Source organism: Budorcas taxicolor, chromosome 13 (assembly GCF_023091745.1).
Source record: "Budorcas taxicolor isolate Tak-1 chromosome 13, Takin1.1, whole genome shotgun sequence".
Classification (NCBI taxonomy): Eukaryota; Metazoa; Chordata; class Mammalia; order Artiodactyla; family Bovidae; genus Budorcas; species Budorcas taxicolor.
Window position 1 is genome coordinate 38,322,394 of NC_068922.1, and position 27,765 is coordinate 38,350,158.

The 27,765-nt window shown below is 48.0% G+C and overlaps 1 protein-coding gene across 7 annotated transcripts in view; it reads left to right on the top strand.

Annotated features, from left to right (window-relative positions):
- The window catches only part of ZNF133 (zinc finger protein 133), a 57,599-nt gene extending 30,491 nt beyond the window's left edge, over nt 1-27,108 (top strand). For 3 of the 7 annotated variants that reach the window (XM_052650523.1, XM_052650525.1, XM_052650524.1), the window contains 3 exons: nt 21,156-21,282; nt 21,685-21,780; nt 25,243-27,108. In XM_052650523.1, the coding sequence (XP_052506483.1) occupies nt 21,162-21,282; nt 21,685-21,780; nt 25,243-26,930 (1,905 nt within the window). In that variant the 5' untranslated portion in view covers nt 21,156-21,161 and the 3' untranslated portion in view covers nt 26,931-27,108. Of the gene's footprint in view, nt 1-12,287; nt 12,638-12,813; nt 12,865-14,067; nt 14,244-21,155; nt 21,283-21,684; nt 21,781-25,242 lie in introns of those variants that run through there. The other 4 variants (XM_052650526.1, XM_052650520.1, XM_052650522.1 and 1 more) reach the window with 4 other exon arrangements.
- The last annotated feature ends 657 nt before the right edge of the window (nt 27,109-27,765 follow it).

The following is a 27,765-nucleotide window of genomic DNA, read 5'->3' on the forward strand; positions in this document are numbered from 1 at the left end:
TACATAGAAAAATTGAGGGATTTTGAATAAAAATGCTAGAGGACATTTTGAAACAGAGGAAGACAGAAGTGAAGCTATTGAATTTTCATCCTCTGTGCTCCTTGCCATCCTCAGAGGCACAGTTCATAGACGGACCCCACCTGGTCTCAGCAACAGCGAGGGAGGCCGAGTGGCTGACCTGCGATCAGGGCAGTGGGATATGAGCTGTTAACAGCGAGGCCCTGGACTCAAAACACCATCCACCCCAGTTTCCAAAGTGATTCGCAAGTGAACAGAGTCACTAGGCCGGGCGGCTCGAGAGGCAGGTAAGTAACCATTCCATGTCTCCGAGTGTCTCTGTGTCCTGCTTCTTGGCTGGGGACACCGAGGCACCAGGAGATGAGGTGGTCAACTCAGCTTCCTCCCAGTGTTGTTAGTATCTGGAGATGCCAGGACAAGGTTTTCTTTCTGCAGTAACTTCACGGGTACATTTCCACACGGAACACTCTTACCATTTCAGATCATGACAAAAACAGGGCTTAGCACCCAAGGACTAAGGATTTGTGGCCCCACAGATATAAATAAATTCATGAGCTAACAAACTGGATCATCATGTATAAAAGCCACTGAAAGATGATCCAATGATCTGTTTAAAAACCTTTGTTTTCCCCAGATTGGGAAAGCAGACAACAGTCAAGTCTCTCATTCAGGCCAGAATGGGTTGAAATGGTCCTTAAGTGATTCAGGTTGAATGGGGTGGGCGTGTAGACTGACAGTGGAGCCCCGCCAGGCCCTGGCTGGCTGCGACCTCACCCAGCGCTCTCCCCTCCTCGCGTCTCACTTACGGGCCCCACTGCTGGTCCACGTCCGCGCCTCTCTGCACGAGGACCGGGATGGCTTCGTGGTGTTGGTTCATGGCCGCCAGGCTCAGGACAGGCCGGTCTTGGCTGTCACTGCAGTTGGGGTCGGCTCCCTGCCGCGTGGGGAAAGGGACAATCTCGCACAAGAGCCTGCGTTCCGTGGCACCCCCTCGCCCTCCTAGTAGCAAGTCCCTGGTGGAAGTAAACTGCTTGACTCAGGAGAGAGGAGAAGCAGGCAGCCCAGGACCAGCTCTGAAGACAGAGCTGTCAGGTCACATGGGTGATGGACTCGAGTTCCTGTCCCCCCCGCCCCCCACCCAGCAGGAGGCCCCCAGAGGGACCACTCTGCTTCTTCAGGAGACAGGAAGCTCGCACAGGGTCACAGACCATGGGTTCTCTTCCCAGGCCTGCAAGTTATTTGGGTTCCTGTGCGCTCTTCGGCCTATTTTTTTTTTTTCCTATAAAAATCAGCAACAGGTAACAGTGTGAAGTGTTTTGTTTTTTTTTTTTTTTAAATGCGGATCATTTTTTAAAAGACTTTATTGAAAACTGGCAGAAAGGACTTTTGGGGCTGGCCCTCTCAGTCCAGGACTAGAGGATGGATGAGAAGGAGGGGAAAAAAAGAAGCTACAGTTTTCAGACCCCAAACTGTGCCCCCTGCCCCAATCTATCTGCAAAGGTCTCACACTTGGCTTCTGGGAGGCCAGGCAAGGTAACACGGGCTGAGGGTGAAAGTGCTGGCCAGGTGTGGCTGGCCAGCAAATGGTAAACACTTCTCTGCCGTCCTTACGGAGTCACTGTGTTGTTTTTGGTCCACCGTCCTTTTTAATTTTTATTAAAAACATTTTTTTTTTGATGGGCACCATTTTTAAAGTCTTTGTTGAATTTGTTAAAACACTGTGGCCTCTGTTCTATGCTTTGGTTTTCTGGCTTCAAGGCACATAGGATCGAACCTGTACCGCCTGCAACGGAAGAAGTCGTAACCACTGGGACCACCAGGGAAGTCTCCTGGTTTTTCTTTTTTTAATTATTATTTTTCTTCCAGTTTTGTTGAGATGTAATTGACATAGAGCACTGCCTAACTTTCAGGTGTGCAGCATAAAGACTTATGCCACAAAATAGTGATCACAAGAAGTTCGGTGAACAGTGTCATCTCATACAGAAACAAAACTAAAGAGGTAGGAAAAAATACAGTTCCTCGTGATGAGAACTCATAGCATTTGTTCTCTTAACAATATCCATATTTAATGGGTCAATGTTTTAAAGTTCCCAGAAAGGGGACAACTCACCCAGGCTGGACCCGCTGCTGAATAGCCCGTTCCCACCCTCAGTGATGCTGCTCAGGAAGTGGTCACTGAAATTCATCGCCTTGTTCAGGTAAAAGTTCTGGCCAAGAAATATTCACACATAGTGAACGGTGCCACGTCCCAGCAGAAAGAACGGTCTCCCTGCTTACCTGCCCTTCTCTCTGTTAATGACGGATGGTCAAGCCTGAAGCCTGGCCATCCTGGACATCTCCCTGACCTCACTGTGATGCTTTGTCCATTCTGCCTCTTAAACGACGCCTTGGTCTGGCCCCTGCTCTCTCACCAGGAACATGGCAACAGCCTCCAAATGGGTTCCTGCCAGCCCACCGTCCCGCAGCTGCCCCAGCTCCTCTATACAATGTGTATGTAACTGTTCGCCCCCAAGTCTTGGAATTAGGTGGGCCTGATGGGCAGGCTCAGGCTGCAGAGCTTGAATCCTGGTGCTGTCACTTACTACCTTAGGAACCTTGAGCCTCAGTGTCCTCATCTATCAAGTGGAAATATGACCAGAAGGTAAAATGAGGTTACGTGGATGTCTATAATACCAGGATGGGCGGGACAAAGGCCAGATCTGGAATTCCAATCCACCTGACCACTCGCACAGCATGGCATCCTGCCCACCCCACCATGGGCCACCCACTACTTTCTGAGCACAGAACACACAGGCTAAGAAGAAACATACTGTGAACCTGGGGACACTTTTCCCACTTCTACATGATGGACAACACATTGTAGATATGCATGGTGGCTGCCCAGTTCCCCTAAACCAGTCAGCTACCATCCCAGCTGCTACGTTGGCTGCTAACAACTCATGGCTGACCTCTGTCTCCAGCTGCCCTCAGTTCTTTTACCAGAAGGGAATCCACAGCCTCTCAACTTCTGCCCACATCTTCTGGAAGTGGAGAAGGAAGCCAGCAGCTCCCTGACTTGAGTTCTTTGCTAGAATTCTTGTATCGGTTCCTTAACTGCGAGGTGTTTTCTTACATGAGCACATGTCTTGGTCCCTTCATATTGCCAAGACAAAAATACCGCATGGCTTAAACAAATTATTTATTTCCGACAGTTCCATAGGCTGGAAAGTGCAGGATCAAGGCCCTGGCAGATATGGTGTCTTGTGAGAACCTGTTTCAGGTTCGGCTGTCTCATGGATGGCAAATTTTTCTGTGGTGGAAGGACTGAGGGAACTTTTTGGGGTCTTTGTTTTAAGGGCACTAATCCCATTCATAAGGTTCTGTCCTCATGACCAAATCAGTTTCCAAAGGCCCCACCTCCAAATACTGTCACACTGGAGCTGAGGTTTCAACATATGAATACTGGAGGGACACACACTTTCAGTCTATAGCAACATAACATCAAGAACGCCACAGATAATATTTCAGGGTTGCTAAAATTAATTCCAAAGAAATTACACCTTCATTTATTTATTTTTAAAAGTATTTATTGCCTGGCATCTTCCTGGAAATTGTAAGCTCTTGAGAAGACAGACGCTCTGTCTTGTTGATTGTCAAAGCCTTAGTGCCTAGAATAATGCCAGCCACATGCTGTGCTGTGCTAAGTTGCTCAGTCGTGTCTGACTCTTTGTGACCTCATGGACTGTAGCCCTCCAGGCTCCTCTGTCCATGGGGATTCTCCAGGCAAGAATCCTGGAGTGCGTTGCCACTTCCTTCTCTAGGGGATCTTACCCAGCCAGGGATCAAACCCCGGTCTCCTGCACTGCAGGCGGATTCTTTACCTCTGAGCCACCAGGGAAGCCCGATTATAAGAAGAATACGCATCATGATTTCCGTTATCTTCAATGGTACCATGCTTAAAATACATTTAAATATTTCAGTCTCACAAATATTTGAGAAGATACAAGATGGGTGGTTTCCTCTGAGGCCGTGGTCATCCCTGTTATTCCTGGGAAGGGCTGGCTCTAGACAGCTGAGCCCTGACTTCTGAGTGGCTGGCCTGTGCCCAGTCTCCACCTGGACAGCCATCGGCCTATGGGGAGGGGAGGGCGCCCTGTGTAGAGGGCGCCCCCTGCTGTTCAGTGGCTCTGAGGCCATGTGGAGAGCAGAGGGGAGGCTTCCAGGGGAGGGTCTCAGGTCAAAGGCCAGAGCCCTCTGGACCTCACTGGAAAGGACCCTCAAGGTGATCAGTTCAAACCCACGTATTTCAGATAGGGAAACTGAGGCCCAAAGAGGTCAAATGTCTTGTCCGTGCTCACAGTTAAAGCTGGCTTTCCTGACCCCTGCCTCGCATCAAGGAGACACCAAACTCACAACTCGAGTGTCTTCCGCCATTTTAAAAAAAGAACAATTCATCACAAATTTACTTTCAGCTTTCTATAATGTGAACTATTCACATTTTCAAGACATGATTTAAAACAATCGAGTGATTTTAAAAGTCATTTATTATATTTGGACCCCAGAAGCTCCCCAGGAAGGGATTTCCTTAAGAACCAACAGAAGAGGGGCTTGCCTCTTACTAGCCCAGCCATTTCGTTCATTACTTTTCTCCAGAGGCCTCATGTTTTGAAGGTTTTTAAAATCTACCAAACAAAGCGCATATTTAGAGGAAACATGTTCACTTTTAGAAGCACAGACTATAGTTCTAACTGATATCACTAAATGAAATTGGATGTGTGGAACAATCTACCCCATGACAGTGACAGTGTGGGCTTTCTGGAAATATTAGCTATTAGGATTGCATCTTAACAGCCAAAGCCAAGGGGGAAAGGGATTTTTTGTGAGTCTGTGGTGCCCTGTGGAAGGTTAGTATCTCTTCAATCTGGTGTTTTGAAATACTAAAAAGAATGTTAGGAGTTCAAAGGAACCTGGTATCTTTGACTGCGGTATGGACACATATATCTGAGGATGTCTGAAGGCCCAGAAGCCCCAGGCTGGGGCTGACTCTGTGAGTCACTGGCTCTCCCGCCCTGGGGACCACTTTGTTCTCACATGGGACTGGGATGGGCCGTGATCTAGTCTGTCGATGCATCTACCTTGGTATGAGGGCTTGCCCGTACAACCCTCCAAACCTGACCACTCAACTAAAGCAAATGTTTCCTGTAAAGTATTTTTTTGGCGGGGGCAGGGTGGGGGTGGCTGCACCACCTTTTTGGCTTGCCCGGATCTTAGTTCCCTGACCAGGGATGGAACATATGACCCTGCAGTGACAGCACGGAGTCCTAACCACTAGACAGCCAGGGAAGGCCCTAAACTAATCCGTTTACAGATATAAATGTATCTGGAGACTAGTAAAGTTGTGTTGAACATATGCCACTGTTTGCTAAAGCCACAGGCTTCTCAAAAACAGAGAAAAGGCTAATTCCATTTATATGAAGTTCTAGGATGAGAATCACTAATCTAGCCATTGCCCTTAAGGCCACGAGGATGAGGATGTAGCTGGAAGGGGCCTGAGGGAACTTCCTGGAGTGATGGGAACGTTCTGGAACTGGAGAAGGATTGGGGTTTATGGGTGTCTGTATCTGTCACACTTCATTAGATGGTACTCGTTAGTTTCACACACTTCACTGTAAGCACATTTTACTTTCAAAATGAGCTGTAAACAAGTACTGAACTTTAGCTAATGACTTGCATGCTGAAGTGCTTAGGGGTGAACTGATGTCTGTGACCTTGCAGTGCATCCCAAATTAGATGAACTAACGGACGGGCAGAAAGAGGGGTGTGTGACAAATATATGTGTATATATATATATATATATATAATATATACACATAAATAAATAAAATATTAACTGTGATGGGCATCTGGACATTCCAAACTCCCAATTATTTGTGTTAGAAAATTTTCATAATAAAATGGGAGGAAAAGAATTAAGATTCAATCATTTACTACCTTAAACATAATGTTACTATAGTTTAGTCAACTTCCAAGATTCTACTTTAGTAAAGGACATTTATACAGTTCTAGCCAAAGAAGTCTTCAGAGTGGAAAGCTGGTACCTCGGTGGTGTTTGTCTCTAGTAACACTGTGATGCTGAAGGTGATGAAGTTGCTCAGTCGTGTCCGACTCTTTGCGACCCCGTGGACTGTAACCTACTAGACTTCTCCGTCCATGGGATTCTCCAGGCAAGAATACTGGAGTGGATTGCCATTTCCTTCTTCAGGGGATCTTCCCGACCCAGGGATCGAACCTGGGTCTCCTGCATTGCGGGCAGACGCTTTTACCTCTGAGCCACTCTAGTAACATGGTTGCTGGTTATTACTTGCAGACATATCCTTCTTTCCCATAGTCTGTGCTGCTGGAGGGCACATTCACCTAACAAGCCCTGTGAGTGGTGTGTGGTCCCCACTTAATGCATGTGTGGTAAGAGCCGAACTGGGGGCTCAGATGTGGATTCTGCAGCTTACTGGCTGCTGCCAGCCCTGAGCTTCTGTGTCCTCTTCCACAAACGGGGGTGATCTCCATTTGGCTGTTCTGAGGGTTCAAGAAGGTGATGTAGGTAAAACAAGAGTATCTGGCTCCTGAGTAGTAGTAGTAGTGTTAGTCGCTCAGACATGTCCAACTCTTTGCAACCCAATGGACTGTAGCGCGCCAGGCTTGTGTGTCCATGGAATTCTCCAGGCAAGAATACCACAGTGGGTTGCCATTCCCTTCTCCAGGGGATATTCCCGACCTAGGGATCGAACCTGGGTCTCCTGCATTGCAGGCAGATTCTTTACCATCTGAGCCACCAGGGAAGCTCCTGGCTCCTGAGAAGAGCTTTAAAAATAGAAAAATGGGTAAAAGGTCCTAAAGGGTCTACCCAGAGATGGTCTTCGGTACAAGCAGAAACTGAGCAGCACTGAACATGATGCCTCATGAAGGACACAATCCCACTCCAGTCAGTGCTCAGACCAGGACCTCAACCTGGGCCCAACCGTATGGGAGCCCTAGGCAGACCCTAGTAAGAACCACGGTTTCCCAAAAGAAGCCTGACTCTTCAGAAACGCTGTTGTCATAAAAGACAAAAGCACAACTGTGGAATATTCCAGATTAGAGGAAATTAGGGACACCACAATTAAAACTCAAATCCTAGACTGGATCCTGCGCTGGGGAGGGGTACATATTATAAAACACACTCGGGCCAGTTGTCAAACCAGAATGTGGTTGGTAGGCTAGTGTAAAATATTGCTCTAGTGTTAAATTTGGAAGGACTGATGCTAAAGCTAAAGCTTCAATCCTTTGGCCACCTGGTGTGAAGAACTGATTCACTGGAAAAGACCCTGATGCTGGGAAAGATTGAAGGTGGAAGGAGAAGGGGACGACAGAGGATGAGCTGGTTGGATGGCATCACCAACTCAATGGGCATTAGTTTGAGCAAGTTCCAAAAGTTGTTGATGGACAAGGAAGCCTAGCATGCTGCAGTCCATGGGGTTGCAAAGAGTCGGAAACGACTGAGTCACTGAACTGAACCGAGTGTTAAATTTACTGAACCCAGTAAGTACTGTGGTAACTTAAGAGAATGTCTTTGTTCTTAGGAAACACATGCCATCATAGCTAAGGGCCTATAGTGTGTGCAATTACACGTGGTTCAAAGGAGAGGAAGAAGAGCTTGCTCAACTGGACAGATAAGAGAGACCCTGGAGCAAAACACTAACTATCAGTGAGTCTGATAAATACAGTATTGGTGTTGTCCACTTAAAAAATATGTACAACCTAAACCCACTTTAGTATTCTTGCCTGGGAAATTCCATGGACACACGAGCCTGGTGTGCTACAGTCCATGGCTTTGAAAGAGTTGGACACGACTTAGCAACTAAACAATAGCAACTGTGGTTCTAGCCAATATGAGAGAACAGAAAGTTGTAAGGAACTGGAGACTGGGGCTGAAACAAAACTCCTACTGTTTACAGATGTGATAAATTGTGAGAACTGTATTTCAGTCAGTGGACATACTGAGGATTTAAACCCGAGAGACAGCCTCTCAGATGGCTCTGAGGGACTGTTCAGAAGAAGTAAGGGAGGAGCCAAGAGATACAGGGGTTTTTGAGAGGGGAAAAAAAAACAACAACCAGGTAGTCAAAACATCAAAATATTACTGTTATTTAAAGGAAAACCAGTGGACTTCCTGGGTGGCTCAGCAATAAATAATCTGCCTGTAAAACAGGAACTGCAGGAGACTCAAGTTCAATTCCTGGGTCCGGAGGATCCCTGGGAGGAGGGCATGGCAGCCCACTCTGGTATTCTTGCTTGGAAAATCCCAGGCACAGAGGAGCCTGGAGTGCTACAGTCGATAGGGTCACAAAGAGTCAGACACTATTGAAACGGCTGAGCATGCACCTAAGGAAAAACTAGAATCTCAAGTTAATGAACTTAGCACTTTTCTAGGTATGGGAAAATCCAAGAGTCTAGGTTCTTTGAAATCCTTTGATATCAAATTCCTTTGATATATACCCAATGTTTAGATGGTAAAGAATCCACCTGCAATGCAGGAGACCCCAGTTCTATTCCTGGGTCGGAAAGATGCGCTGGAGAAGGGATAGGCTACCCACTCCAGTATTCTTGGGCTTCCCTTGTAGCTCAGCTGGTAAAGAATCTGCCTGCAATATGGCAGACCTAGGTTCGATCCCTGGGTTGGGAAGATCCTCTGAAGGAGGGAAAGGCTACCCACTCCAGTATTGGGGCCTGGAGAATTCCATGGATTGTATGGGATGGCAAAGACTCAGACACAGCAGAGCAATTTTCAGTTTCAACTATCTAGGACCAGCACTCTTTTTTCTCTATCTTGAATCCCCTCAGGGTGCATAGTCGGCGTGACTGTAGTAGCCACAGCATCCTTTGTTTACTGATTTGGTAGGTGACATTCTTGACTTTCTTTGTTCATTGCTGCTGAGGACTAAGAATGGTTACACCAAGGATGTTGTGGGCCATTAAGCCATCACATTATAGGCTCCCTGCCCCATGGTGAGCCCTTAGGGACTTCAGGATGGAAAGACAGAACACTCGATCTCAAGCCATCAGGCCCATCCCCATGTACTTAAGGGGACTAGGAAGGGAAAGGACAGTATGCTGGCCCTAGATAGCTAAGGTCTTTGTCAAAAGAATGCTTTCAGTGTACCCAGACTTTGGCATCTTCTCCTTCATAGAAAAGCACTAAATTTATTAACCTGATGTCTGGTTTTCCTTAATTAATAGTAATTTTTTGATGTTCTTATTATCAGTTTTATAAAACTCCAATACATCCTGGCTCCCCTGCCCTTCAAAGTAGTCCTTCAGAGCTAACTGAGAGGCTGCTTCCTAGGCTTGAAGTCCTCTGAAAATCTGCCTAATAAAATAGAATTCTCAGTTTTTAGGTTGTGCGTATACATATACATATATATTTTTTTAGTGGACTCTAGTTTCTTGGTGAACTACTAGTCCTAGTGTAGAGCAGAAAGGGATGTGGAGCGTGTCCAAGTCAGACTAGGAACTTTCCTTAGGGCAGGGGCTGAAATGAATTCACTGTGAATGAGGTAGCCTCGGGGCAAGAGAAGGGAAGGGATTAACCGTCAGGGAGCTGACAAAGAATTTTAGGAAATGCTTGTCTCTCCTTGGCTTTCCAGGCCATGTGAACATTTTCTTGGTCTTCTACACGACAAAACTTCAGAAAGCAAATCTAGGGGAAATAAGGAAAACTGAGAGTGTCTTGGTGGAAACACCCTCCACAGTGAAAGGGGGTGTGCTGCTCAGCTCCCCAGTGGGCATGTCCCAGATGGCAGCAATAACTCCCTGACCTCAATCAGAATCCTGAACAAAGACTCAGAGAGCTGCAGACCAAAAAGAAAGAGATGCTACTGTCACACGAGTGTATGTTCCTCGGTTCTTCGTCTCATCACAACAAAGATTTGGAGTGACGGACATTAAAGCCCACTCGGCGTGTCACAGCTCTCAGGTCTTGGATAGACCATGTTATAGCTCTTAGACAAATCAGTGTTACAGCTCTATTTCATTTAGAAGATAGCAGGAAAATCCATCTTCGAGGTGTGAGGACACGTCGATTCAAAGACCGGAAGAGAAGAGTGCCCCAATGCGCAGGGGGGTGGGGGGGTGGGGCGGTGGAGCTAGCTTTGGCTCCTCTTTTTATATGTTTATCTCTCCCTGGGCCTGTCCTATGTAAATTGGGCCAGCCAGGAGTGGTTTGTTTTACCTGAGGTCTTCGGACCTTCCTTGTCTTTTAGCCACCGCCATTTTGGACTCCTTTTCCCTATTCTACCTACCTAACACTACCATCCACATCCACCTTGGCTGAGCAATGCGTGCACCACCAGGAAAGACTCTGAATTAGAATGATTGGTCAAAGACCACCTGGAAACTAATCCCATCACCACAAAAACCCGACATTTCGAGCCACGTGGCAGAGCAGTTCTCCTGGGTTCCCTTACCCTACTGCTCTCCACCTGAGTGCCCTTTCCCAATAAAATCTCTTGCTTTGTCAGCACATGTGTCTCCTCAGACAATTCATTTCCGAGTGTTAGACAAAAGCCCAGTTTCGGGCTCTTCAAGTGGTCCTCTTTCCTGCAACAAATGGCAACTCTGATGGGATTCTTCTTCACTGAGACTGATATCCTGACCACTCAGGGTACTCAGGGGCCAGCTTGCCTGCCAATGGACCAGACCCAGCGGCCGCAACTGGGACCCTTTTGTCCCTGGTCTCCTCCTGATGTGGACAACTGGCCAGAGTGCCCCGACCGGTAAGGAATAAGAGACTTTATTGACCTCTCTCCTCTTCCCTCTCTCTTTCCTCTCCTTTAACCTGTCCTATCCTTCCCTGTTTTTCTAGTCCCCCGGTCCTGGATGCAGGAATCTAGTCAAAGGGCCCTTAGCCTGAGCTGAGGATTGGAGACTGATCACCTCCTCTTGGCAAAGGACTCGAATTCTGGTTCTGGTCTTGTCTGATTTCTGGTAGGGCTGAGTTCCAGTCCTCCCTTCTCTGGAGGCCCAGGGAAGAGTCCCATAACACCTGGGTATCTGTAGGTGGCAGGAGACGTCTTTAAGGCCACCCCTTTCACCCCCCACCCCCCTTCTTCTTTCAACCTGGCTTCCTTTCCTCCCTTGAAATCTTTGATTTTAGTACTTGGATTCTTCTATTTAAGGGCTTCCCTGGTGGTCCAGAGGTTAAAGCGTTTGCCTGGAATGTGGGAGACCTGGGTTCGATCCCTGGGTCGGGAAGATCCCCTGGAGAAGGAAATGGCAACCCACTCCAGTATTCTTGCCTTTAGAATCCCATGGACGGAGGAGCTAGGTGGTGACAAAGAGTCGGACACGACTGAGCGACTTCATTTTCACTAACACCACCAACTGCTGTTGTAGTAAACATCGGAATGTTGCCTGCCGTGAAGCCATCAACCTCTGCAGGCTCTCTGAGGGTGCACATTTAGGGAAACTAAGGATGGAGAAAAACAGTATGCTGACCCTAGATACTTCAGATGCATCTCAAAGGAATGATTTAAGAGAGCACAGATTCTTTCATCTTCCCATAGTAAAAAAGTTCTAAATCCATAAAGCTGTCTGTTCCTTTGTGATCAGCAGTAACCTTTCGATGTTCAACCACCCTGTTTTCTTTTCAGCAAACTCCTACATATCCTGCCCCTCCCATAACCCTTTGAAACAGTTCCTCAGGGCTGCAAGGCTGTCTCCTAGGTATAAGGCCACCAAATAAAACACAATTCTCAACTTTTAGGTTGTCATTCTTGACATTTTGCTTTTTCAATGGACACTACGAGGGGCTGAGCCCAGAGCTATGGTCTAACGGTGAGGCTCCTGTCCCCCAGAAGATGGATGAGATTGCCCATAAACGCGCGGACTGCGACAGAGGGACAGGATCTAGGGAGAGCGGTGCGGGTGCGCTAGGTGGGGACCATGGGCTCGGAACACAGGGCTGCCTCCTTTGACAGTAAGATCGCGGGAAGATGCCTCGCCTTCTCAGTCTCAGTCCCCACCGTGGGTTTAAGTGAATTAAAGGGAGCTGGTCGACATCACGCCTGCGCGGCTCACGGACCCCTCCCCACCCGCCCCGACAAAGCCTTGCTTTCCGCGCAAGCAAGCGTGGCCCGGAAACCGTTGTCCGCTCCGCCGCGAACCCGGAACTAAACGGAGATTCCCGGGGCACATCACTTCCGCAAGACGCGGGGCGGGAGGGGCGGTGCCCGGCACCGGAGGCAGGAGTCACTGCTGGGGGCACTGGGGAGTGTAGTCTTTAAGGCGGAGGCGTTAGCGAAGGAGTCATGGAAAGGAGAGACGTTTCATCCGCGGTCCTCTGTAAAAGACGGGGCGGGGCGGAAATCTAGGCGCCACAGTGGCCATTCTCCCATGGGCATGTTACCGAGAAACAGCTCCCTCAGAGACCTCTGGGCGCGCCGAGCATCCTGGGAGATGTAGTCCCGGCACTTGTCCGAGGTTTCTGGGTAGTGTAGTCCTGGCGTCCTGGCCCAGCTGATGGCTGTAGTGACCCCTTGTTCCTCGCTGGTGAGTGCGGCGCCCGTGGGGCTCTAAGGTGCAGCCGTGCTCTTCCATGTGCGGAAAGGTAGGTCCTGAAAGTCTGGGCTGTTGGCTGCACCTGAGGCTGGGGACTGTGCGGGTGCCGGGCAGAGGAGGCGGCGGCGGCACGCGCTGTTGCGGTTCAGGCCGTGCCCTCCCGGATGTCATATTTGGTATGTGAGCGCGCATCTCCGCTGGACGTGGGCGAAGCTCAGGCGCGATGCCCAGTGGTGGCGGATGCCGGAATCCAGCCACGTCCCGGGGCTCCTGTGGGTGAGGACACGTTAGGCCTTGGCCGAAAGAGCGATGATGATGGGACGGGGGGGAGGGAGGGATCGCTCTTACCCGCAGGTCCCTGGGAGACAGAGGGTTGAGTAAGTTGGCATGGGGGCCTGATGTTTCCCAGGTGCTGGGATGAGGGCCAGCCCGCTGCCAGGAGGAGTTTTGGTGGGTGGTTTGCAGTAGGCGGAGAGGGCAATGGCAACCCACTCCAGTACTCTTGCCTGGAGAATCCCATGACGGAGGAGCCTGGTAGGCTGCAGTCCATGGGGTCACTAGGAGTCGGGCACGACTGAGCGACTTAACTTTGACTTTTCACTTCCATGCATTGGAGAAGGAAATGGCAACCAACTCCAGTGTTCTTGCCTGGAGAATCCCAGGGACGGGGGTAACCCTGGTGGGCTGCCGTTTATGGGGTCGCACAGAGTCGGACACGACTGAAGCGACTTAGCAGCAGTAGCAGCAGTTGCCGTGGGCAGCATGTGCTTGGGATGGGCTGGGTGTGGAACGGGCCACGTTGGTAGCGATCTTGGGTGTTTTTGGCCGGTTGCCCCTGGATTCAGGCCTTGGAGGAAGAGGTTGTCTGAGGCCCACTGGGCAAGATTCTCAAAGGTCCTGGAAACCTGCGTTGACCACAGCCGTCATGGATGTGCACGGCTCCGGTGTTTCCGGACTGCGGGATTTTGAATTCCATTTTAAGGTTTTATTAGGGAGAGATTTTAGACAGAAATAAATAGAACTCTACAGACCCACATCCAGATGTAACCCTTGTCACCTGGAGAGCAATCTTGATTCATCTCAAAATGACACACTGAGAAGCCTTACAACCCACAGAGGTTCCCTGTCCCTGCCCTACTTGAAGAGCCTAGCCTCGGCTGCCAGCTTTCATCCAGACTCTGTGACTTTGTAATGGTGTCACCTTGGATAAGGGACTGACTTCACTATGCTTCAGTTTTCTCATCTGTAAAATAAAGGTTATAAATCGTACTCCATTGGTTTGTGAGGCCAGAATGAAGTAAGACGGTTCTGTGCCTGGAACTGTCTTCTGATGTGTACAGTCCTAAGTGCCCAGTGAGTATGAACTTTGCTTAGGAAGGTCAGAGGCAAGAGTGGGTCAGCTCAGGCCTGGTGTTGGCAGCATTACTGGGGCAGGCTGTGTTCTCAGCGAGCTGCCCGCAGCCTTTTCTTCTGTGACAGGTCCATTCCTGATGCCTTTAAGGAAAAGGAAAGTCTAAGGGCGTGAGTTTCCAGTGACTCTCCTGAACCTTTCTGCTCTTGTGCTGCCCAGAGAGGAAGCCTGGTGGGCGAGGAGAGGGCTCCTGACAGCCCGGACTCATGTGGGGACTGCTCGCCTTCTGTGTGCTGAACCAAAGGTGGGTTTCCTTCGCTCAGCCTTGACATCTTGTGCCCAGCACGCCCCACCCGGGGATCAGAGCCCAGCTGGTTTCCCCAGGGGACATGGTCTGTGGTAGGGGTGGCTGCTGTCCCAGGCCCTCTTGTTCAGACCCTGCGTCCTCCTTGACGACTGCCCCCTCCCCCCCATCCCTGTGGTTTGTTCAGGCCTGTGCACTCTCAGGCTTGTCTGTTGTGAAGGCCTCAGCCTTCTGTTCTGGTTCCATCCAGCGAGGCCCTCACTGCCTGTGTCCCCGTCCTGTCATCTCACCTGCAGTTAGCTCAGGAGGCAGCTCTAACATTAGAGCTTCCTGTAAAGTACCCACAGGGTGATCACTGTACTCAAGAGAATTAATAGTTGTTTCAGTCAGAGCAGCTCTGTTCAGAGGCAGGAGAGGAGAGGTGTGTGGCCGGGGAGGAATTCCGGGGGACAGTGTCCCTGTCTCTGGCCTCCCCCCGTTTCTGCCCTTGCGGACCTCAGTGAACACCCGCAGCTGGGCCTCTTTGTTCTTTCCAGGCTCACCTGCCCTGTTCTCTCAGCAGCACGTGTGCTGTGCCCTGGACTCCTCTGCTTCTGGTCTCCACTCCTGCTCCGCCCTCACTCTTGTCTCTTCTCCACCTTCTTGTCCCTCTCCCCACCTGCCTGTTGAATTGGGCACCTGAGGTCCACATACTGAACGTGCCACTCAGCCTGCTAGAAAGAGACCTTCCTAATCGTCTGCTTCTGTCCCAACTCCAAAGTCAGGATGCTTGGGTTCAAATCTCAGTTTTACCATGTCTAGCTGTGTGGCCCTGAGCTTGTTATTTCACCTCCCTGAGCCTTCTTTTCCTCATCTGCCAGATGGGAATCATCAGGATGATGTCTACCTCCCGGGGATGTTGGAGGAGATAACCCTAGCAATGCAGTTACAGTGCGGGGCACATAAAGGCTAAGTGATTGTTAGAATTACTTTTAATGCCTCCAACTTCTCCAAGTCTCCTCCTCAGTCTCCTCTCCGACTCCCAACCTGGTCAGACCCTGCTTTACAGCTGCATAGAAGCATATTCCGTTGTCTGCTTGTGTTTCCCCAAGCATCTCTGTTTCTCTGTCAACTGGTAATGAGCTGGAATGCTCTCCCCCTGCAGAGCACCCTGCACATCGCCGGCAGTGTTCCCAGGCTCCCTGTTGATGATGGGACCCTGGGGCCCAGGACTCCAGGGCTTAGGCTGTGTCATGACTGTCTGACCCTCCCACTGGACCAGGAGGTGGTTGTTAGAGGGTAGGGTACCTCGTTTGCTCCTCTTGAGCCATTGATACAGTTCCTGTCACTGGGTTAGACTAAGCAGGTGAAGACACCAGAGTCATCTTTGCTAGGCCCCACACCCTCTCCACATGGTATCGGGCCTCTGCTTCTGTTTGGTCCCTCTAGCAGGGGTGCTGACATTCTTAACCTGGTGCCTTGGGCCCTCCGAGAGCATACAGACTTAAGCCTGTGACTGGCGCAGCATCACTTGTCGCACATTTGTGGGTGAAAGCAGGGATGAGGTCAGCCTGAAGGAGCACCCAGTGTTTGATGAAATAATTTGAGCCACAAAATAATGATAATATTCTAATATAACCCCTAGGATAAGCTATGAATCCACACTGAAGTAAATAAGAAGGGACAACTCTTAGATTTCCCTGGTGATACAGTTCCTAAGAATCTGGCTGCCAGTCAAGGGGTCATGAGTTCAATCCCTGGTCTGGGAAGATTCCACATGCCTTGGAGCAGCTGAGCCTGTGCTCCATGACCACTGAAGCCACCGCAGTGAGAAGCCTGTACACTGCCACGAAGAGTTGTCCCCGCTTGCCACAACTGGAGAAAGCCTGCGTGCAGCAACGAAGACCCAGCACAGCCAACAATAAATAGATTAATTTAAAAAAGAGAGAAGGGACAACTCTTGCTTACAGAATTCCAGCTAATGAATTTCGAAGGAAAGAAGGAGGTAGAACATTGTCATTTGGTCAACACTGCAGTAATAATGGTTGAGGACAGGTCCCACAAAATGATGCTAAAATTATTTGGTAAAAGGTTGAAGAGAAACAGGATATTTGTATAATCTCAAAGTATCTCTCCTAAGTTGTATATTAAATATAAAGGCAAAATGAGTGACTTGTAATGAAGAAACGCAGCAGACACTGTCTTAACCAAGTGATCAAGATCAAGGTTAACATCATCAGTAGTGAAACATACCAATACCATGACCTCCTGTCAAGGGGTATGAAAAGGACACGTGACTTCTGAGACAATCTAGCGAAAAGTGAACTAGGTTCATTCTAATCATTTTCTTCTCAAATCTGATAAATCACACTTGAGGGCTGTTCTTCAAAAATGTCATTCATGAAAGAAGGAACGTCACAGATTGGAGGAGATTAAAGATATATGACAGCTAAATGCAGTGCGAGAACCTCAGTTGAATCCTGGACCAGAAGAAGGAGGACATTAGTAGAAAAAACCTGTTGAAATGTGGTCATGAGCTGCAGTTTAGATAATAGAAATAATAATCGATGTTAATCTGGTTTTGATCATTGTAGTATAGTTTTCTCAGATGTTAACGTTAGAGAAAACTGGATTAAGGTTACATGGGAATTGATACTTTTACAACTTTTAAGTCTAAAATTCAAAATGAAAAGTTCTATGGATTCATTAGTCTTACAGTGAATTGGATGTTGGGTGAGTTCTGTTAAAGAATACTTCAGCATGTATAAATGCAATCATGTTTTTTCTCCTTGGTCCAGTTCATTAATACAGTATATTACAGTAATGAATTTCAACATATTCAACCAGTCTTACATTTCTGGGCACTTTGTCCTGGTGAAATTTTTTAAAAAATATTTGTTTATTTGGCTCTGCTAGGTCTTAGCTGTGGCATATGGGGTCTAGTTCTCTGACCAAGGATTGAACCCAGGCCCCCTGCATTGGGAGTGTGAAGTCTTAGCCACCTGACCACCCGGGAAGTCCCGGAAATATTTTCTTATTGCTTGAATGATATTCTTTTTGCCATGCATTTAAAGTCATAAAATATATATAACATAAGACTTACCATCTTAACTGTTCTAAGTCTATAGTTCAGTATCGTTAAGGACATTCATAATGTTGTGCAGCCATTCACACTCTCCATTTCCAGAACTTTTCAGAATGAAATTCTATCCCCATTAAACAATAACTCAGTTTCCCCTTCCTCCTAGCTCCTGTCAGTCGTCGTTCTACTTTGTCTATATGGATTACTCTAGGTACCTCATATTAGTGGAATTATATATTTGTCCTTTTGTATCTGTTTGTTTCACTTAGCATAGTATCTTTAATGTTCATCCATGTTGTAGCATATGTCGGAATTTCTTCTCTAAGACTTAATAATATTCCACCATATATATACGTACATACACACACATGCACGCGTGCACACACATGTGCACACACACACACACACACACCACTCTTTGTTTATCCATTTGTCTGTTGACAGACACTTGGATCACGTCTACATTTTGGCTATTGTGAATAATGCTGCTCACATGAGTGTACAAATATCTGTTCAAGTCCCTGCTTCCAATTCTTTGGGGGAAATACCCAGAAGAGGAATTGGTAGGTCATATGATAATGTGTATTTTTATTTTGAGGAACTGCTGTGCTGTTCTCCATAGTGTGTGCAGCATTGTACGTTCCCACCTGCAGTGCACATGAGTTGAATGATGATTTTGAAAAGTCTCAATGAAGTCTGGTATATTTTTTGTCTAGAGTCACTTAGGAGTTTTCTTGTTATTCTTCAGAGCCTGATAGTTTTTCCAGATAGTTGTTTCCAACTTCAACAACCTTGAAGTTGTTGGCTGTGTGTCAGCTTCACCCTGGTACTTTGTAGGCCCTTCATATTTTGATTCAGGTCATTTTTTTCTCCAATTTTTACTGTGGTACAGTTGATTTACAATGTTGTGTTAATTTCAGGTGTACAGAAAAGTAATTCAGTTATACATATACATATGTTCATTCTTTTTCAGATTCTTTTCTCATATAGGTTATTACAGAGTATTGAGTAGGGTTCGCTGTCCTATATAGTAGGGTCTAGTTGGTTACCTGTCTATATACTTTATATATTATACATGGTAGTGTGTGTATGTTAATCCCAAATCCTAATTTATTCCTCCCCTACCACACACACACATTTCCCCTTTGGTAACCGTACGTTTTGTTTTTTAAGTGTGTGAGTCTGTTTCTGTTTTATAAATAAGTTCATTTATATCATTTTAAAACCTTAGGCTCCAGGTATGAGTGATATATTTGTTTGTTTGACTTCACTTAGTATGATAATCTCTAGGTCCATCCATGTTGCTGAAAATGACATTATTTCATTCTTTTTATGGCTGAGTAATAGTCCATTGTACAAAGATGTACTACATTTGAAAACAGTTTTATTTACTCATAGCTGTGCTGGGTCTTCACTGCTGCTTGGCTGTTCTCTGGTTGCGGCAGGTGGGGGCTGCTCTCCAGTGGTGGTGCACGGGCTTCTCATTGAGGTGGCTTCTCTCGTGGCAGAGCACGGGCTGTAGAGCGCAGGTTCAGTAGTTGTGGCCCCCGGGTTTCGTCGCTCCAAGGCATGTGGGAGCTTCCCAGATCAGGGATGGAACTCGTGTCTCCTGTAGTCACAGGATTCCTTGCCACTGGAACTCGTGTGAATACAGGTGGACTCCTTACCACTGAGCCGCCAGGGAAGGCCTGTACCACATCTTCTTTATCCATTCCTCTGCTGATGGACATTTAGGTTGCTTCCATGTCTTGGCTGTAATAAATAGTGCTACAGTGAACACTGGGTGTATCTTTTCGAATTACGATGTTCTCTGGATATGTGCCCAGGAGTGGGACTGCTGGATCATATGGTAGTTCTATTTTTAGTTTTTAAAGCACTTCCATACTGTTCTCTAGAGGGTCTGTTACCAATTTTACATTCCCATCAACAGCGTGGGAGGGGTGCCTTTTCTCTACATCCTCTCCCGTATTTATCGTTTGTGGACTTTTTGAGGATGGCCGTTCTGACTGGTGTGAATTGTATTTTTGATTTCCATTTCTCTAACAAAAACGTCTGTCTAGTCAAGGCTATGATTTTTCCAGTAGTCATGTATGGATGTGAGAGTTGGACTGTGAAGAAAGCTGAGCGCCATAGAATTGATGCTTTTAAACTGTGGTGTTGGAGAAGACTCTTGAGAGTCCCCTGGACTGTAAGGAGATCCAACCAGTCCATCCTAAAGGAGATCAGTCCTGGGTGTTCTTTGGAAGGACTGATGCTGAGGCTGAAACTCCAATACTTTGGCCACCTCATGCGAAGAGTTGACTCATTGGAAAAGACCCTGATGCTGGGAGGGATTGGGGGCAGGAGGAGAAGGGGATGACAGAGGATGAGATGGCTGGATGGCATCACCGACTCGATGGACATGAGTTTGGGTGAACTCTGGGAGTTGGTGATGGACAGGGAGGCCTGGCGTGCTGCAGTTTATGGGGTTGCAAAGAGTTGGACACGACTGAGTGACTGAACTGAACTGACCAATTAGCGATGTTGAGCCTCTCTTCATGTGTCTCTTGGCCATCTGTACGTCTTCTTTGGAGTATATGGCTGAAACTTGAAGACATTACGCTGAATGAAATAAGCCAGACACAAAAGGACAGACACCGTATGATTTCACATATTTGTGATACCTAGAATAGCCAAATGCATGGAGACAGAAAGTAAAATGATGCTTGGTTACCAGGGTGTGTGAGAAAGGGCATTATGGTTAATGGTCACAGAGTTTCAACGTGACATGATGAACCAGTTCTGGAGATGGATATTGGTGATGGTTGTACCACATTAAGTGCGAGCATGCTTAATGTACTGAAATGTACACTTCAAATGGTAAAAATAGTAAAATGCTTATGTATATTTTACAATCATTTAAAACCCACAAGCTGCTCCTACGCTCGACCTGTTCTGCATTTCTCCCACTTTGTGCCTTTTATTTCTCCCAAATGGTCCTCCGTCCCAGGATTCAGGCTTCCTCTCCTCCTCGGCTCGGGTGTCCTCTTCTCTGCTCCCCATACACCTCATCGGGAACACCTGGCACATTTCTCGTCCCTAGACTCCTGTGCTTCGTTCAAGACCAAGTTCCTGGGCCTCTTGTGAAAACCTCTCCTGGTGTCCCTATTCCAGGGTGCTTTCCACTTTGAAACAGTGTTGTGATAAAGGCAGTGAAGTTGGGCAGGGTGTGAGAATGGTATGTGAGATGAATCCATGGACTCAATGCCAGGGACGTCCACCCTGAGCACCACAGTGTGGGACAGGACGTTTAGTGGAGTGTTACCCACAGTTGAAAAAGTGAAGATGCTAGCTGATGGCTGGGATGGGCTCCAAACCAGGGCAGTAGGGTTCAAATTCGTGCTTTTCACCATTCCCTGCTGGTGAGTACCTCTCAGGGAAGGAGGGCCGGAGAGGCTGTGGGATTGGGGGAAGGACTGAGCTGTGTTTGGTCTCTGCCATAACTGAATTGTGTGAACCTCAGTCATTCAGATGCTTCAACACTAATACCATGGTTCAGACGATTCTTTTAAATTTTTTAAACTCAAAAGTGTGGCGCTTTCCCTCAACATAGAGTTAAAGTTCCTGAAAGTTACAGGCTCCTATTTCTGTATGTATTCTCCAAATCAGCCCACCTAGGACCTTGAACGTGCTGACAAGTGCCACTGCCAGATGGGGAGTGGGCTTTAAAGATCTTGCAATACAGAGCACCAGGGTCAAAGGCAGGATGTAGATCTCTCACCTGCCTCCCCCGGGCAGCCTCCCCCTTGCCCCTTACCCTGAGGCCTGGGCAGGGCTGGCTCCCGGGTGAACAGGGCTGTTTTGTGTTATAGGCACACATGGCATTCAGAGATGTGGCTGTGGATTTCACCCAGGATGAGTGGGTGCTGCTGAGCCCTGCTCAGAGGTCCCTGTACCGGGAGGTGATGCTGGAGAACTACAGCAACCTGGTCTCACTGGGTAAGCCTGCATGTCTCAGGACCCGGGTCCTGGCTGCTGGCAACTTGGAGCAGCCCCTCTTGGTTTCTGGCCTTACCTTTGGGTTGGACTCCAAAGCAGAGACACTCTGTAAACGTGTACAGGTGTGTATACATGTGTGTGATACTCCGCATTTCTAGCCTTTTCCCGCAGGCTCTCTGGTAAGCATGGCATCTCTTCCTAGTCAGTATCTTCTTGTAAACGAGGGAGGTGTTCTCTCACAGCATGAGGTCGGGTCAGTGAACTCCCATCCTGGCTTCCCTTCCCTGGCGGGGAGCTCACCACTCTCAGATCTTCCCCACCACCTTTAGAAATCCTCGCGCCTGGTGTGGCTCTGAGTGCAGGATAACCTGCGACCATCTTGTTCTCTTTTCCTCTGAGCAGGCATTCCGTTTTCTAAACCAAAACTCATCACCCAGCTGGAGCAAGGGAAGGAGACCTGGAGAGAAGAGAGGAAATGCTCGCCCGTCAGCTGCCTGGGTGAGTGGGGACACTGGGTGGTTCAGAGGGCTGGGGGTGGGGAGGTCTTCTGCTGGCCCCCTGGCCGCTCACCGTGTGCACTGCCTCCTTCCAGACCTGCAGCCACACTGGAGCTTCCTGGTGTCTCGTCTCCCTGCACTGGGTTTGCCGTCTCTGCCTCACTTAGTTCTCTCCCACGTACATAGTCTGGTGGCTCTTGTTACTATATTTTTAAAAAGATATTTTCCCTGGATTAGAATTTTAGATTGGCTTATTTTTTCACCACTTTAAAGATACTGTTCCCCTGTTCAGGCCTCCCATTGTTTCTGATAAGAAATCAGCTGTCATTTCCACAGTTATTGCTTTGTGTTTTTTTGTTACTTTTTAAACCTCTGGCTACTTTCCGAGTTTTCTGTATGTTTGGTGTTCAGCTGTTTGACTGCGATGTCACTGAGGAAGTGAGCTGCTTTTCTTTGTAGTTTTCCTGTCATAGCGTGTGCTGATTTTTCAATCTATAAATTTATGGTTAGAGCCACATTGGGGAGATTTTTGGACATTATTCTTTTGTTCCCTTCTGTTTCCTTCTGTTTGGAATGATAGTTACATGTGTATTAGTCCGTTTTACATGGTCCCACAGTTTACTGAGCCTGTCTGTACTTTTTTTTTTATAACTTTCCATTTTTGTGATGATGCTTCCTAATTGTTCATTAATGAAGGGCAGATTTTCCTTTACCTTCTTTAACAGAAAAGCAGATACTTAGAAGATACATTTTTAAGTGAAAAATTGCAAAACAATGTTTATTACATAGTTGGGTTTGTGTGAAAGACTGTATCAACATGTATATGTGAACAGAGACATCTGCATTATTATTGACCATGATCAGTGGTTAGCTTGGTGGGTAGAGAATTGGAAAGAGTAGAGTTTCTGGGAAGTTTTATGACTTGGCATTGTTTTTAAATGATAGAGGAATAGATAACTGTAGGGAATTGTGTGTGTTTTAGCTTTTAAAATACTGTTGACAGTTTCATAATAAAGAGAAGTATATGTTTTCTTTTTCTGTAAGAGATTTTCTATTTCTGTTTTATCAAACTTGAAAGCTTAGTCAATTTTGTCTTAAAATCAAGGGAAATAGCATATATAATAGAAATCATTATATTTTTCAAGTTGTTTATATCCTTGTTTTCGGTCTGCTAAGAGTCATAGTAGATTACTTAAGATTACTCGCCAATGTCATTGTAATTTATATCAAATCCCCCATTTATTTCTAAGTTTTTGCTGTATATTTCACTTCAGTGTACTGTTAGGCATGTAAAGGTTCATGACAATTTTATCTCATTCATTAATGAAGTTTTTAATGTTAAAATTCTTTTGTTCCACATTATATTCCTTAAACTTTCATTTTTTTCTAAAAAAACATTTTTAAATTTTATATTGAAGTATAGCTGATTAACAATGTTGTGATAGTTTCAGGTGGACAGCGAAGGGACCCAGCCATCATATGCATGTATCCATTCTCCCCCAAACTCCCCTTCCATCCAGGCTGTCACATAACATGAGCAGTGTTCGCTGTGCTGCAGAGTAGGTCCTTGTCAGTCATCCATGTTAAATATAGTCGTGTGTTACGTATCAATCCTGTTGTTTCTTCTTAGTCTTAGCACCTGCTGTGTTGTGGCTCTTTGTTTTCTAGAGTTTTCGGATGGTATTTAATGAGATTTGGGGTGTCATGTAGCTGCTATTGCATTTTCTGCCAAACCAACTCTTATCTTTGAATAGGGACTTTGGCCCTTTCACATTTACTGGAACAGCTGATGGATCTCATGGGACTTACTTAGGGGCAGACTGTAGGGCAGGTAGGTACAGAGGCACTTAGGGAAGAGCTCAAGATAGAAGAAGCATTTCTGTTAGCTCAGGCTGCTGAAACACAGCACCAGAATTCATGGCAGAAGCAAAAGGTTTTACTGTGTTTCTGGAGGCTCGCAGTTCTTGGTTGGTGGAGGTGGCAGTTTACACAGGACGTCTCCCTCCTGAACTTTGAATGGCCACCTCCTCACTCTGTCCTCACCTGGCCTTTCTGAGGCTGCACATCCTGGCTTTCCTCCTACAGGGAGGTCACCAGACATATTGAATAGAGCCTTATGACTTCTTCTAACCTTAATCACCTCTTTAAAGGCCCTGTCTCAGAATACAGTAGCATTCTATACTGATGGAATAATTCTAGAATGTAGATGTATACACAGTTGGTTTTCAAAAGTTCAGTGCATCAGTGAAGGCAGGTGTTCAGGCAGATGCAGTGACGTCTGGACCTGGTTCTTCAGACTATGTGATCCTGCATTCCCGCCAGCTGAATAGAACCAGCGGTGCTGAAGCAAGGTGTTCAGTGTTGACATCTCCTTACGAGAGGTACTATAAGAAGAAAACTTTTATATTGATTCCTGGTGCCATTTTTATTTAGGTTAATTATGGAAATTAACAAGACTCAAACTGATCCGTGGCACCAGTCATTGGGGGGCCTAGACTGTGTGTGTGTTGTCTACTGTTGAAAGCCTCCTGAAAGTGAAAGGGAAAGAAAGTGTTAGTCACTCGGTTGTGTCCAACTCTTTGGTGACCCCATGGACTATAGTCTGCCGGGTTCCTCTGTCCATGGAAATTCTCTAGACAAGAATGCTAGAGTGGGTTGCCATTTCTTCCTCCAGGGGCTCTTCCCGACCCAGGGGTCAAACCTGTGTATCCTGCATTGGCAGACAGATTCTTCACTGTCTGAGCCACCAGGGAAGCCCTGCCTTATGGGAATTCTGGTCCAGAGTAGTCCTCTAATAAGTATTTGTCAGCAATGGCACCCTACTCCAGTACTCTTGCCTGGAAAATCCCACGGACAGAGGAGCCTGGAAGGCGGCAGTCCATGGGGTCGCTGAGGTTTGGACACGACTGAGCGACTTCACTTTCACTTTCATGGATTGGAGAAGGAAATGGCAGCCCACTCCAGTGTTTTTGCCTGGAGAATCCCAGGGATGGGGAGCCTAGAGGGCAGCCGTCTCTGGGGTCGCAGAGTCGGACACGACTGAAGCGACTTAGCAGCAGCAGCAACGGGACCCTCCAGGTTCAGGTGTCTCACATGTGGTATCTTTAGCCACTCCGCTGTGTTGCCTCCTACACCAGGGTCTTCCAAGCTCAGGGACAGCTCTGTTCTTCCACCCCATCCTCTCAGGGAGACAGGGAAAGACAGACACGTTTCCATGTGGGTCCTCTGGTTAGAGCTCTCTTGGTCACAGACAATCCCTTTGGACCCTGTTTGTGTCACTGGGTGGTTGTGCGTTAGGAGGTCGTTGTAGTAGGTCCTCTGCAGGAAGTCTTGCTGGGTGGCCCTGAAGATGTAAACATTTTGAAGAACAAGGAATGGAGTCTTAATTAACCATCAGACGAGGCAGAACTGCTTTGGCGGCTCCACATCTCAGTTCTGACTCAGACTCTTCTCTCTGCCACAGAACCAAAGCCAGAACTCCACCTCCGTCCTTCCTGCCCTCCGGATCTCTGCAGTCAGAAATTCCACGTGCAGCAGGTGCTGTGTAGTCCCCCACCCTGGATCTTCACGTGCCTGTATGCCGAAGATCCCGTGGAGCCAGGAGACCTGTGCCTGGAGGACCAGCAGCAGCAGGCCGCTGGTGGAAGTGCCTGGATCGAGGAAGTGGAAGGGCAGGAGAGGGAAGGTGCCCTGCCTTTGTTTGGAAAGACAGAGAAAAGTACTGTAGAAGTATTCCCCAGGCCACCCCAGAGGCAGCCAGTCTTCTCTGGGGTTGGGGTCCCAGATATGGAGATAGAGGCCGGCCCGGCACAAATGGGAACCCCTGAGGAAACAGACAGGCTGTTGAAGAGGATCGAAGTCTCCAGGATTGGGACTGTCAACAGTGGAGAGTGTGGACTGGGTTTCAGCAAGACAACGAACCTGGTCAGTCACCAGAGGATCCACTCCGGGGAGAAGCCCTACGTGTGTGGGGTGTGTGGGAAGGGCTTCAGTCTGAAGAGGAGCCTGCAGGGACACCAGAATGCGCACTCAGGGGAGAAGCCCCTCGTGTGCGGGGAGTGTGGGCGGGGCTTTAAACAGAGGTCGAAGCTTATCATACATAAGAGGAGACACTCTGGCGAGAAGCCGTACATGTGCTGTGAGTGCAGGCGAGGCTTCAGCGATAAGTCGAACCTCATTGTCCACCAGAGGACACACTCTGGGGAGAAGCCCTACGTGTGCCAGGAGTGCGGGAAAGGATTCAGCCAGAAGTCAGCCGTCGTCAGGCACCGGAGGACACACCTGAAAGAGAAGACCATCGTGTGTGGCAACTGCGGGCTGGGCTTCAGCGACAGGTCGAACCTCAACTTGCACCAGAGGACACACTCGGGGGAGAAGCCGTACGCCTGCAAAGAGTGTGGGTGGTGCTTCCGGCAGAGGTCCACACTCGTCAACCACCAGAGGACACACTTGAAGGAGAAGCCCTACGTGTGTGGCGTGTGCGGACACAGATTCAGCCAGAATTCAACCCTTATCTCGCACAGGCGCACACACACCGGGGAGAAGCCTTACGTGTGTGGGGTATGTGGGCGGGGCTTCAGTCTCAAGTCCCATCTCAACAGGCACCAGAACACGCACTCCGGGCACAAGCCCATCGTGTGCAAGGACTGCGGGCGTGTCTTCAGCCAGCAGTCCAACCTCATCCGACACCAGAGAACGCACTCGGGGGAGAAGCCCCTGGTGTGTGCGGAGTGCGGGCGAGGGTTCAGCCAGAAGTCCAACCTCGTGGAACACCAGAGGACGCACTCCGGGGAGAAGCCTTATGTGTGCAGGGAGTGTGGGCGGGGCTTCCGCCACCAGTCAGGCCTCATCCGGCACTGCAGCACACACACAAGGGAACAGCCGTTCAACTGCCGGTGGTGCGGGCGAGGCTTCGGCAACAAGTCCGCCCTGCTCATGCACAAGTGGTCACACTTGGAAGAGAACTCCTATCTGTGCACAGAGTGCGGCCAAGGCTTTCCCCACAAGAAACAACTTATCCTGCACCAGATGACACACCAGGGGAGGACGCCGCACGTGTGCAAGGCGTGCGGGCAAGGCTTCATCCAGAAGAGCCACCTCAACAGACACAGGAGGAATGTGTGCCCACCACAGACCACCGTTTCAGTCTGACCCCGAGGCCCCACCGGAGCATCCTCCTGACCCCCTCACCCGCTCCAAGAGCGCAGACTAAATCAAAACATTTTACACTTTTCTTGAAACACATTCCCTAAGTGGTCAAAAAGACATTTGAACTCAGTTTACTTCCTCTACCCCAAGTCGTCGTGTTTGCGGCCTTTTGCTCTAATAAAACTCTGCTGCTTTACAAATCTGTGGCCTCAACTGTGTCTCTCATTCACCCACCTATAAAGGTAAGGAATCAGGGGTGGTAAAGGAATCAGGGGTGGTACAGAAATCTCGAGCTTCTGAGGCCATGGTTCCGCAGTAATTCAGTCCTTTGGATGATATAAGAACTGAGTCAGTCTGATTCTTGGACAGTCTGGTCCTTTGTAGAGGGAGAGGATCCTGGAACTGTGTTCAGGGGATTTGGGCAAGGGAGGGGGTCTTCCAGGAAACACGACCTCCCCTAAGCTGCTCACTCACCTGCAGCCCCGCCCCACTCTCCCCCAGCTCCTGTGGCAGGCCCCTGCTGGCTTGCCTCCTCCTCGCTCTCAGATGTCTCCACTTCTGCCTTTGCTGAGTCAAATCAGCGGTTAGGACCACTGCTACTGCTTAGACTTAGGGTAAACACGCCACGAATAATTGTGAGTCAGCTGGTTAACCTAGAAGAAATAAACATCTAAACACTTAAATCATGTATAAGCAGGAAATCTGAACAGACCAGCATGACGAAGGAGATTGAGTTAGTAATCAAAAACCTTCCAAAAAAGCCTGAAATCAGATGGCCTTATTGGCAACTTCTAGCATTTAAAGGATTAACACCCATTCTCAAAATCTTACCAAAAAA